Consider the following 13,901-nt stretch of genomic DNA (forward strand, 5'->3'; position numbering starts at 1 on the left):
ATCTATTTTTCTTATAAAATATTAATGATTAATTAATGAGCAATACCATATCAACACATTTTGATGCGTAGTAGGACAGTGCAGTGTATAGCATAAGTCTTGCGTCGTAAACCAGTTGTAGTTTTACATTATTCGAGATGCGAGGGTTCCTCAATTCTGATACTATGCGATATGAGCAGCAAACAAGTTAGTTTTTAGCAATTAGCAGTCCAGAAAACATCTAATTCTTCTCATTTGATTTTTTTGGTTAAAGCAATGCACAAGCATTCACCTGCAGGCCCTGCATGTGAACGGTTTAATTTTATCCATGAAGAAAATGTACAACACCGCACCCCAGAAGGATAGACCTGGTCTACAAGGCAGAAGACAAAAACTGCCACCATCCTTGGTATATTATCAAGGAGGTTACACTTCACACTAGACTAGCTTGCAACCTAAATTTTCTTTTAGTGTCATTTACAGCCAGACATTATTCTCGTATTGATTTGCAGGGCAAGGTAAGCCTGGTATATTTGGGTGCAAACTCAGTCCTATCATAGATTAACAAAGAGGAATTTTGTCAGGGAGGAATAGGTATCGGAAGTGTGAATCAAACGGAAGAATGCCGCAGTTGCGCGAACCAAGAAGGCTTTGCCTTCTCTGTGAAATGCGTTGTTCAACGAGGGTGGCCTGATGCGGTGGAAGATAATGCAATATCCATACAGCCAGATTTGCATCATCCACAAAGGCTTTCGCAAAGCAGTGTAGCATTTTGGGGACCAACAACCTCCCTTTGCTGCTAACCCCAACCGAAGCTCGAATGAAATCACGCTGTGCTTCTTGAAGCTCTTCTCTCACATTCTGGGCAGTGTAGATTCTTACCAGCGTTTGTTATTCTCGAAGTCATGTAAAATACAGATCAAATTATTGGACTACTAAATATAGAGCAACTCATTCCACGCATCATTCGAAAGTGTGAGATTACCGCAGGTGAAGAGTACATTCCACAGCTGAGAGCAAAAGCTACAACAACTGCAGATTCCCGTTGTTCCTCTGATACCTTCAGCTTGTGAAGGGCAAGAAGCAACGCCTGATAATAGTCCATATAAACGTTAATCAGGTAATGAAGTAAAACTAAGAGAATAATTCAACCAGATTACTAAAATTGTCATACGATTTATGGCCGATGGAGTGGTGGTTTCATTTTTAGAATCACATACTCAATAGCAGTTGCACTGAAAGAATGTCCCCAACAGTGTATGCTGCATGGGAAAAAAAAAAAAGAACATCAATGGACATGCTCCCAGCATGAAAACGCCATAAATTACACATTCATTAACTGCAAGCCACGAAATTATCCTTGTAACAGTCATATGCAAATTAAGGATGGTGAATCTATCCGTCATTAATTTGGGATAAAGATCATGACACAAATTAAAAATGGCCTCTGCATGCAACTACCGTAACATCAACAAGAGATATGAGGCATCTGATGGTTTTATTGATGAAGATCGGCTAGCTTAGTCATTCATCCAATACTAGGTCAAGAAGTTGCATTCCAACATCATGACACAAACACAGAAAGGCTTCTGTCTGTCTATGCAATCACTAAGTGCGCGAACCGATGTGGATTGCCATGAGAGGATAAACGTGAGAAGGGAGTGTTTGGTCATTCACTATCAGCTTAATCTTTCAGAGCAACTGGTTAAGAATCAATACTAATATCTTTGCTGAACCTTATGACTATCCAACTCAGCCACAAATGCTCATTGAACAGGCCCCACCGCTGCCTACTTTGAGCTTTTTGACAAAATCCACCAATTTTATTTAATCCCAAGTCCGGTTAGAAGCACTGGAGAACTCTCGAAAGTGCTTGGCTTCCTAGTCTAACAAGATAATATATACTAGGTATACACAAACAAAATGAGAGACTACAACAGAGAAGTAATGTCATATTGACTACTCTCTAAATCTATATGGGCGGCACTACTACTACACAGTTATGGCTCCAGTAGGAGCTAAAGTAATATTTAGTATAAAAGTGTATAATTTTTTTAATGTAATTTTTAATACTTTTAAATATATATATTTTTTAAAAATTCATAATATCATTAAAAAATATTTTCTTATTCATGAAGTAAAAATAAAATAAAATAAAAACTTGGCAGTGGTAGCTCCCAACTGAAGCTGGGAGCTAGCGGTGGATTTAGCATTTTCCATACCATATAAACGATGCACAACCAGTGGCCCATTTTGCCCTAATATTTCCTTGGCATCCATGAGATAAAATTAGATAAAAATTAAAAATTAAATAAAATATTTTTAAAAAATATTTTTTAATATTATTTTTATTTTAAAATTAAAAAATTAAATTATTTATTTTATAATTTAGAAAAGTTATAATAATTAAATATAATAAGATGAAAATGATTGTAAAAACAAACGAAGTAGTTCTCTTTCAACTTCACGCGAATTCTAGACGTCTTCAAACTTCAAATTCTTAAAATTCTTAGAATTTTCATCTTTCATTTTTAAACATCATTTAAATATAAAATATTTTTAATTTTTAATTTTTTCATATAACCATTATTTAAATATAAAAATCAATACATATTTTTATAAATTTTAAAACAAAAATTAAATTTGAAATAAAGAAAAATACTAAATGTACTTAAAAAAAATTTACAAAAATTTATTTATCTACACGTCAGTTATTAATATGCTAAAAATCATAAAATTTGAAATTTAAAATTCGAATCTCAAACATAAACTAACAAAATCTTGTTAGTAAAATTGTAAGTAAAAATATAAGTACATTTAACACATTCTTTTAAAAAAAATAATAATAATAAAATTTACATAAAATTTTTAATTTTTTTAATAAAAAACTCTATTATTTGAAGAAGACGAGCATGCATGACACTTACAACTGTATACGGCATTAATCTCGGGTAAGGAATCTTTATTCTGTTCTCAGTCAATCCATCCATGTTGTCATCGATCTGCATTTTGTCTCAATTAGCATTAGTTATCATCTGCTTCTCCATGCATGGCTCTCTCTTTCAAGTACTACTGGACTGGGAACTTGCTGATCAGGAAGAAAATTAAAGAGTGTAGGTCCATTTTTTATTTTTATTTTAATTTAGACGTACATTTGGAAAACTGATAAAGTCAAGGAAGCCATTATTTATTTCCTTAATTACTAAGCAGTGAGGTATGAAGAGACACACCACATTTCACGCCAAGGGCTCTGTTTAGACGTGAAAATATTTTATCTCGTTAATATAATTTTTTTAAAAAATATAATAAATAATTTACTTTTTTTAAATATTAAAAAATTAATTTTAATAATATTTTATTTAATTTTTCACTTTTATTTAAAATATCTTATTCTATTATTCAAATCACACTTAAGACTCCTGATCGATCATGTACACTATAAGAGCATCCGAATTAGTCAAGGTTAAAAGACATTTTTTATGAATATGAGATGAATTTGACTTTTTGCTATTTCATTCACATAAATTTTTACATTGGAATAACTATTTTTTCTTTATATAATAAAATAATATAAAATGAATTTATTTTTTATTATTTACATCAAATTCTTACATTAGATTATCCATTTATTCATTATATAATAATGGATAATTAATAATTAAAAAATATATCAGTTTATCATATTTACTATTCTATCCATTATATGTTAATTAGTAATCATATTCTAATTTATTTAATTGGTTAATGAACATTTACATCAAAATATGGGCACTTGATGCAAGATAGCGTGCACAAATCAATCCTGAAGATTTGGTGCATAGTTTAATAGAGGTATCTAAAAAAAAGAGAGTTATAAAAGAAATAATAAAATAAAAATTTGATGGTGCTACAATATATATCAAATTTGATTTTAGTTTTAAAATTACTGTAGTTAAAAGTTACTATAGCTGCACTTTACCTAATTCAATGTGGATAATTTTGTCATTCTAATAGTTAAAAATATATATATATATATATATATATATATTTTTTTTTACATTTAAATAATTCGGAAGAGTGCTCGAAAGATCCCAACAATCCTTTAATGCCCTGTTGTTTATATTAGAATATTTAATTATATCAATATATTATAAACAGTGTTTTATAGTGCTGCATCGTAATCTACATCTAGAAAATTCATGATCTTAATAAGACTGAAAAATTGAATTTGTCAGAGAAAGGAAAGGCACTAAAATTAATGTGCGTTGCAACTAGATTCAATCTCGTATAAAGTCGTCTCCCTCCCTCTCCAATGTTTACCATTAATCTCATTTGAGTTCTGAAGTTTTTTTTTTTTATTTATTTAATAATTCAAAAAATATTTTTCAATAATATTATAAATTATTTTTTAAAAAAATATTTAAAAGAATATAAAATAAATAAATAAAAATAATTTTTTATTCTTATCGAAATCCATCTCATGCTAGCACTACTCTTGCGCCATCCTTCCACTAAATGATTATTTAACTCTCCACAGAAAATATTTGGGACACACGCACATCAGAACAGCAAAACATATTTGAGTCTGTACATGCTAGTATGTATATATAAAGAGTTTTGTTACGTATAAGTAAAGTTGCATATTAATTTATATATTAATACTGATTTATTTATATTCAAAATTTAAATTAGTACTGTTTTTAATAAAATATACTTTTTGACCAATCACATTAAATTGATATACATATTAGTGCATAATTATATTTACAACTAAATTTTTCCATACATAAATATATATATACAAACTCTCATCCCGTTTGTTTCTACTTATGTTTTCAAGATTTAAAACGTAATTAATTCAGGATAACGATAGGTTTACTATTCCCTATCACCTATTTACAATTTTCTTTTTTTTTTTTTAAAAAAAGGAATTTATTATTATTTTTTTACTTAATAGTTAAGAAAGTGAATATTAATGAAGTTGTATATTTTTTTTAAAATTTTTTCTTAGTAATTAAGAATGTTAAAAAAATACTTAAAATAAAATAATAATAATAAAAATTTTAAATACATTATAGAATAATAAAAGATAGTAAACTTATTATTATTAATTATCAACTTGAGTAATGATACACCCACAATGCTTTTCACAACACTTTTCACAATACACGATGTAAAATATGATATTTTGTATTTTTGTAAAGTGATGTTATTTTTACATGATATTTTACAATAATAGCCTTCACTTTAAAACATGATTGTGAAATATGTTGTAAAAAATATTGTGTATTTATCATTTTTCTTCTCATAAATATCTTAATATCTGATGATAAATATTTGATTTTAGTGATTTTAAGATGATAAATATCTTATTTTAGTGATACATGTTAATTTAACAGAATCTTTATTATTTTATAAAAATATAAGATTTTAATCATTAAATATAAAAAATAAAATAATTTTATATATAATTGTAAAATATATAACTATTTTATAATCATTTTAAAAAATAGTCAAATTTTGTATTAAAAATTATTTTTTATTTAAATCTTATATTTATTTATTTTTTTAAAAAATTATACAATACTTGCACACTTAAATACTATAAATATCATTTCTAAAAAAAAAATTAATACCATTTTTTATCTTAGATTTTATTGAATTATTTATTAATATTGCATGTTTGAAATTTCAGTTTTGCTACGTATAACAGGCGATAGGAACCACCAGGGAATCGATTGACATGGCCGATAAATAAAATAAAATAAATGGACATGTCTAGTTACACCGAGTTGGATCGAGCTAGAAGATAAAAAGCGGTTAGATATTTGACTGCTCTATTTCGAGAAGCTAAAAACTAAGGCTTTAGTTGGGTTTAGGGGTTGAAAAATATGACATATGTTGTGAATAGTAATAAAAAAAAAAAGGTAAAAAATAATAATAGAATATTAAATAGTAGTAAAAAATAATTAATAGTAGTAAAAAGTTATAATAAATAGTAGTAGAGTATGTTGAATAGGAGTAGGCAGCGGGGGTCCGACCCCCTCTACCCCACCCCTGTTTGCCCCGCCTTCGCATGGGCAGATAAGATATCCCGCACCGCATGAAATACACTAAGCGGGGGTGGGGGCGGGCAAGGCTCAACCCTGCCCCGCTTTTCTCCTGTCCCGCACTTTATATTTATATTTTACAAATTATATATATAAATATATATTACAATTTATTAAATTTGTTCAAAAGAGTCACAAGAGAGTGAGACAGTAAGTCTCATATTGCTCAAGTAAGACTCTTGTATAGCCTTGAAATTCTATATAAAGGTGGCCTAAGATGCCATGCCATATGCAATCTTGTGATGAACAAGTCTCACTCTCTTGTGAACAAGTTTAATAAATTTAAAAATTAGTAATATAATTTTTATGTTATTAGTTTTTAAATTATTATATATATAAATTTTAATTTATAATTTAATTATATAATAATTTGAGTCTAAAAATAATATTTTTAGACACAAAATTTTTTTTAAGCCCATTGAAATATAATATTCTTGAAGTGGACAGGGGGCAAGGCGGATGGGGTGTTCGCCCTACCCCCCGCACCGGAGCGAGGGGCCCTGCCCCCACCTTACAGGGGCAGGGTGCAAGATGAAATTTTCATTCCTCGCATACGCGGGGGCGGGGTGCGGGGAAGGGGTGCCCCAGCTCTCGCATATGCTAGTAGCACCCCTAACGTTGAGAATTGTTGCTCTCAACTTAACAAATAGGGTGGATTGGGATGTTGAGAAATGTTAAGGATAATTGTGAATAGTAATACAAAATAATTAAAAAGTAATAATAAAGTAATGAATAGTAATAAAAAGTAAGTAAAAAGTAATAAATAGTAATAAAAATAGATAAAAAATAATAATAAAGTAATAACTAGTAGTAAGAAGTGTTGAGAAGAGTTGAGGTATTCTTGATACCCAAACACATCCTTAGGATATTACTACCGCGCTGGGCTGAGGAGTGATGGTTCCGTCATCCAGTTGCAGCTTTGAGTTGTTGTTAGCGAGTGAAAAACAGAGCTGTCTTGCATCAGTGGAAAAAATAGCAAGATGGTTAAAATGTTTTCAAAGTAATTCTGACTTGAAGTAGTCTTGTTAGGTGGCTGGAAAAAGGAAATAGCATTGGCAAGGTTTTAATGATTCGAATAATGGGTGCAGGAGAAAAGTGTAGAAAATATTATCCCCTCCCATGAAGACGACCACTTGAAATCCACTAATACCCGCTCGGTTTGCTCCCTCTTCTTATGAAAACGACCACAAGACCCACTCGATTTGCTCCCTCCACTGACGACCTTCCACAAAGATGTGCTCACGCTCAGTTATGCTTTTCTTCGAAGGGAGACTGGAGAGTTGACGACGAAATGGAGAGAGTGGAGAACAAAATGGAGAGAGGAATGAAAAAAATGATTTTTTTTTTCGAAAAACGTGTCTTGTTTCACGGAAGTTTTCCAAGCCGGTTGCAAGAGTTTCTCTTGAAATTTACCTGTACAGGACAACTGAGAAATGCGGGCTGTGCTGGTCCCCGCAACTGTCAATGACCCATTGCTCATTGCTCATTGCTCATTGCTCGCTGCCGTTGTTTTGGAATACGACGAGCTACACTGTAGTCTAGATATAGGGCATCGATATCGACCTCTACTTTTTTTTGACATATCCTACGGTCCACCTGCTAAAGATTCCTGCTTTCCACCCCAATATTTAAATTTAAAGAAATACTTTGATCACTGCTCAATTTTATAAAAATAAATTTAAAATATAACATGATTTGATACGATAAATTTAAATGTAAAATTATTTTATAAAATATTTTTATATTTATAACAATTTTCTTAAATTTATCAGACTAAACTAAAAATGAAAATATTTGATATAGAAGTTTTGGGTATTTTTTGAAAATAATTTATAAGTTTAAGGTCTAAGACTCTAAATGAAAAAAAAAATTATTTATGTATTTTTTACTATAATTTCATTTCTCAAAAACCATATTTAACATTTCTCCAACTAAAATGCTCCAAAAATTTGGAGTGGTTGCAACTATGTTACTGTGTAAGGCCGTTTTCATGGATGGTTATTAACTCAGAAGGATATGATTAGTATTGAAATAAATTTATGAATAAATTTTAATAAGTTATTTTTCATTAAAAATAAGTAAAATTTTCATATGATTCTTAATTTCTTTTAAATACTAATTTGCATAATACTTATCTAAGCCTGCATATAAATAATTAATTTTCTTTCTGGTTATCCCACTAGACTGTCCCGGCCCTGCGCCTATATATGATTTTAAGCAAGCCCATTACGGCATCCTTTCCTCTCTCTAATTTTCTTCCCAAGAGATCCTCCTCCAAAGCTTGAAACATAATCAAGTACACATGAGGACCGGAAGATCAGAGGGGTCAGAGTACGTTGTGAGAGTGAGCAAGAGGGAGATGGTGGCTGCACTTCTGCCATTGCAAGAGCACTGGCTGCCACTATCCAACCTAGACTTGCTCCTTCCCCCTGTGGACGTGGGTGTTTTTTTCTGCTATAAGAAACCTGCTACCAGATCCGGGGATGATGCAGACAACCTTTGTGGTTTTGAGTCCATGGTCAGGGTGCTCAAGAAGGCATTGGCACAAGCTCTGGTTTCCCACTACGCTTTTGCCGGTGAGGTGGTGCCAAACTTGGTTGGAGAACCTGAGATTCTCTGCAACAATGGCGGAGTATGTTTTGTTGAAGCTTTTGCGGAGGTAGACCTTAAAGACCTCAACTTGTATAACCCTGACGAGACCATCGAGGGCAAACTTGTGCCCCAGAGGAAGCATGGTGTTCTGGCTGTCCAGGTTTGGTTCAAACTTCAACATGTCACACGCTCTCTCTGTTGATGGCTATGATTCCTCATTGCCTCTAACAACGAAAAAACTTTTTGCAAACCAAAGCAATCCGGAGATTCTAAATTAAGCTGCATTCATCATTAATCGACTTCAGCATACCACCAAGCAGATCAAGAAAACAAATAAATTCTGTTCTCACGGTCGTTTCTTTAGTTGATATTTTTGTTTACTGAAAAGCACGTTTATGCAGTATATTTTTTGGTAGAGAATCTTATCTTCATCTGGGAAGGGCCAGGGCTGCATCATGATACTAAAAGTAGACTGTCGGGACTTGAATTAGCTTACAAGGTTCATACACACAAGAAACTTAAATTGACTACAATGCCTCTAAACTTCAAAAGAATATCCATATTATATCCTAGCTGCCTTCGTAAAAATTAATTTAAAAAAAAACCCCGAAAAAGAAGAAGAAAAAGAAGTAAACCTCTTTGTAATAAATTTCCCTAACCAATCACTCGTTAAAAAATTAAAAATTATGGCACCTACAAATAATATTCTAAATTAAACAAAAAAACTACATTCAATTCATTTTTAAGTCTAAATGATTAAGAGATCGACTGATTAAATGCATGATTGGTAGATATGTTATGAGATGATCAGGTACTAACTAGCTAATAGGTTTACAAATTAACTAGTACTGCATGATGAATGGTGCAGGCTACTCAGCTAAAATGTGGTGGATTGGTGGTGGCATGCACGTTTGACCACCGAATAGCAGACGCTTACTCGGCCAACATGTTTCTTGTTTCGTGGGCTGAGATGGCTCAGTCTAAACCAATCACTGTTATGCCATCTTTTCGTCGATCTCTACTCAACCCTCGACACCCCGGCTCGATTCATCCCTCCTTGGATGACATGTATGTCCCCATAACCACATTGGCCCCACCCAAAGACCCACAACCTGATGCAGACTATCTCATTAGCCGCATATACTACATTACTGCCGATCAACTCAACCGTCTCCAGTCACTAGCCAGCACCAGTGGTTGCAGGAGAACAAAATTACAGTGTTTTAGTGCATTCCTGTGGAAGATGATTGCCAAATGGGCTATTATTGAGAACATGGACAAAAAGGTAACCAAGTTGGGCATTGTTGTCGATGGAAGGACAAGATTAAGCGAAGGAGATAAACATAAAGCTTCACTCATGGGTTCGTACTTTGGAAATGTGCTGTCCATACCGTATGGTGCCAAGCAAGTGAGTGAGATTAACGAGAAGCCGTTGGATTGGGTGGCAGATGAGGTTCATAAACTGTTGGAAGGTGCAGTGACAAAGGAACATTTTTTGGGGCTGATAGATTGGGTGGAGGCTCATCGTCCGGTGCCAGGTTTGGCAAAGATATATTATAATGGGAGCGAAGATGGACCGGCTTTGGTGGTGTCATCCGGGCAACAGTTCCCAGTGTCTAAGGTGGACTTCGGGTGGGGAAAGCCGGCTTTTGGGTCGTACCATTTTCCGTGGGAAGGAGACGCCGGATACGTGATGCCGATGCCGAGCCCCGCCGGAAACGGTGATTGGGTGGTGTACATGCACCTCTTTAAAGGACAGCTGGAGTTGATAGAGGCTGAGGCTGCTCAGGTCTTTAGACCCTTGACTTCTAACTATCTCGGCTTCGACTAGGTCAATATTGAGGAGTAAATATTTTAGGGATAAGTTTTAAATATATAAGTCTTTTTATAATTTAACGGCCCTTTGTTATGTAGGTACGTGTTTCCAATTCTCTCTGTATATAAATAATTAAGTTGTGCATGCATGTACTATTTTATCGATCTAGTTGTAGTTAGGGGGGCCAATCGTACAGCATGGGGATTTATGGATGGTGAGATCGATGTAGTTGTTGTATTATTCTGTAATATTTCTCATGTACATGTATGTATGTATGTATGTATGTATAATTGATGTGGTGATCAATTGTATGAACTGTTAACCGTACGTATGCCTCTAATGTATAAGTCATATTGTACTATATATATAAGTTTTGGCCGTTTTCAATAGAAATTCAGATTCATAAAACATGATTAACATGCACGATGCATGCAGGTTTATCAAGGTAGGTCCAAATGACGCTTGCGACCTTATTATAAAGAGTACTGCTATATTTATAAAAAAATTATATAAAAATAATCTTATAAATTAATATGACTTTATCTGATCCGGTATATTTATTTTATAATAAAAATAACATTATAATATGATGAATCACATTAAATCAAAATAATTTGTGAAGTTATTTTTATATAATCATTTTGTAATTAGAGTATTTTTTTATTATAAATGAGTGTACGCGCGTTCAAAGCAATTAATAATTAAGTTTTACGTTGATTTTATTTTTGTAATTAAATAGACTATATGTTAGATTTATTTTTTCTTCTTAAATATTATGTCTGCAAATTAAAAGACAAGTACTCGCGCGGCGGATGATTTCTAAAAATTCTGGACCAGATGATGATGAGATATTTTTGTATAATAACGTTCAGAAAATGATCATTTGTAACTTTTAAAAATAATAAAAAAGAAAATTCATTTTAAAATACTTTTAAAAAAGAAAAAAAAAAAAAGAATGGACACAAAACTTACCCAGATATTTTTTTGTATAATAACGTTTTTTTTTTAAAAAACATAACGTTCGAGTACTTTCTAGCCAGGTCATCAAGATCATCCGACAAGTTGTCTTATTTGCAGGTACACGATCCATACTAGATTTTTCCTTTTCTATCTATACGGAAAAAAATATCTCCTTAATTTTGACCTGTTGTTCCTCTTCGACCAGTACGTACCTCGTTTAAATGGTATTTATTAACGATTGATACTACATTTTAAAGTATAAACGCACCGTAATTATTTTTTAAAAGAATAAAATTTATTATTAGAAAATTAATTTTTTTATATAAGTTATTTTATTTTATTTTATTTTTCAAAATAATTATATAGTGGTTACATAATTTACAATTATAAATATCTTTTTTCTTTATTCAAGTTTTCGTTGGATAATCAATTGAGAGGAAATAAGTTAAAATAAAAATTAAAAATTTATGAATTAAAATGAGAAGAAATGAGTTAATTTATTATATTTTATATAATAATTTAAAAAAATTATAATAATAAAATAAAATAAATTAAGATAAGTTCATATCATTCTTATATTCAAACCGGACCTAAAATAGCTTATATAAGGTACGTAGACTTTACTAATTGTTTGGATATAACTTTTTTATGAAAAATATTTTTAAGATATTAATAAAATTTATTTTGACTTGTACATGTTTTCTTAATTTTGACAAAAATAAAGCTTTTTCGAGAACTAAATTAAAACATTTCTTCCACGTTTAAACATATGTAAATATATATGTATATATATAAAATAGATTGAACTTTGAAACTTAAATAAATAAATAAAAATTGAAAAAAGGAAGAGACAAAGAAACGTAGCCTTGATTTTTGACGGCCGAAGAGAAAACTCAGAAAAGACAAGGACGTGAAAAAAAAATAAAAATTAAAAGGACGTCTACATTATATAATATATGATCCTCGTGAGAAACATGATATTATATACATCCGTAGCAGCTCCTTACACTCATCATGATGTTGCCATGTTAAAAAAGGGAAAAATATAGTTATAAGTATAATTGTGTATTAATTTATATATTAATATGATGTGATTGATTAAAAAGTAAATTTTATTAAAAATAATGTTAATTTAAATTTTAAATATGAATAAATCAATATTAGTACACAAATTAGTACGTGATTGTACTTGTATATAGTAAAACTTTGTTAAAAAAAGTCAACAAGGACAAGTTGTCCCACTAATTTAGTACAAGTTTCGGCTTCTCCCTTTAATAAAAATTAATAAATATAAGATTTATATAACAAATTAGTTTTTAATAATAAATTTTACTTACTCCGAAAATGACAAATTCCTACCAAAATAAATCAAATTTCTTTGTAAATAATTATTTTCATTATAAAGATAAATGATATTTATAATTTTAAAATATACAAATTTTATGCACTTTTTTTAATAAAAGTTGGTAAATATGAAATCTATTTAAAAATTTATTTTTTAAAAAAATATATGTAAGATTTATACGTTTTAAAACTGTATTTAATAATAATTAGTTGCAAATAACTCATTTGAAATAATAGGACGTGACTAGTTATCCAGAATTAGGTGGGTACGTATGATGTGAGTTAGTTCACCCTACAAAGAATCTTTCGTTCTTTGAATCAGAATTTAGAGGAAGAAACTGGTGAAGTCAGTATTGATTTGTATCCAATAATTGAAGTTGTTGATCAGCTACTCCAATCTCTTACAATTAATATTGCATACGCCACTTTTCATTTTCACGCCGTTTCTAACAGCTCTCTCTCTCTCTCTCTCTCTCTCTCTCTCTAGTGTATGTAAAAACTAGCTGGCTAATTAATTTGATGTCGATTTGGAGGATTGGTTTTTGGACGTAAGTGATTTTGGTGCAAGGCTGTTAATCTATCATGTATGACGATGATGATTCTGGTTGAGCGCCTAACAGCAACTAACGACTACAAAAACTGGCCTAGTTAAAATTAAGGTTACATCAATACCAATGATATCGAATGAAATATAATTAATGGTAATTAATATATATATTAGCAATATTATTTGAAGGTGTTAATACTTTTCATCATTCATATGACATAATTTGATTTGTTATTAAAATTTAAATTTTAAAATTTATCTTCCAAATCAAATTATGTCACATAGATGAATGCGGTGTAAATACATTTAAATAGACTTATTCTATATATATATAGTAGCATTAATTGATGGTAAATTAATAGAGAAATATGTTAATAATTGATAAAATAACTATATATCTAGTTAATTAATGTTAGTAAAATATAAATAAAAAAAAGTCACGCGTAAGTCTCGCACACTTCTTTAAAAAAAAAAAAAAAAGATTCATTATTAAAAAAATAATTTTTTCATATAAATTCTAAATTTATTTAATTTTTCATAAAGAATACACTAGAGTTACTCATCATGTAACCGC

The 13,901-nt window shown here is 30.7% G+C and overlaps 1 protein-coding gene across 1 annotated transcript; it reads left to right on the forward strand.

Annotated features, from left to right (window-relative positions):
• Positions 1-8,295: 8,295 nt before the first annotated feature.
• On the forward strand, positions 8,296-10,827 carry LOC122279465 (coniferyl alcohol acyltransferase-like). The gene is made up of 2 exons (XM_043090149.1): positions 8,296-8,820; positions 9,529-10,827. The coding sequence occupies exons 1-2, from the start codon at positions 8,371-8,373 to the stop codon at positions 10,489-10,491; spliced, it is 1,413 nt and encodes a 470-aa protein (XP_042946083.1). The 5' UTR covers positions 8,296-8,370; the 3' UTR covers positions 10,492-10,827.
• The last annotated feature ends 3,074 nt before the right edge of the window (positions 10,828-13,901 follow it).

Source organism: Carya illinoinensis, chromosome 1 (assembly GCF_018687715.1).
Source record: "Carya illinoinensis cultivar Pawnee chromosome 1, C.illinoinensisPawnee_v1, whole genome shotgun sequence".
In the NCBI taxonomy this organism is placed as follows: Eukaryota; Viridiplantae; Streptophyta; class Magnoliopsida; order Fagales; family Juglandaceae; genus Carya; species Carya illinoinensis.

Excerpts from the sequence above, each read along its gene's own strand:
- LOC122279465 (XM_043090149.1), top strand. The coding sequence starts at position 8,371 with ATGAGGACCGGAAGATCAGAGGGGTCAGAGTACGTTGTGAGAGTGAGC. Across the intron at positions 8,821-9,528 it reads ATGGTGTTCTGGCTGTCCAG|GCTACTCAGCTAAAATGTGG; the intron begins GTTTGGTTCAAA and ends TGAATGGTGCAG.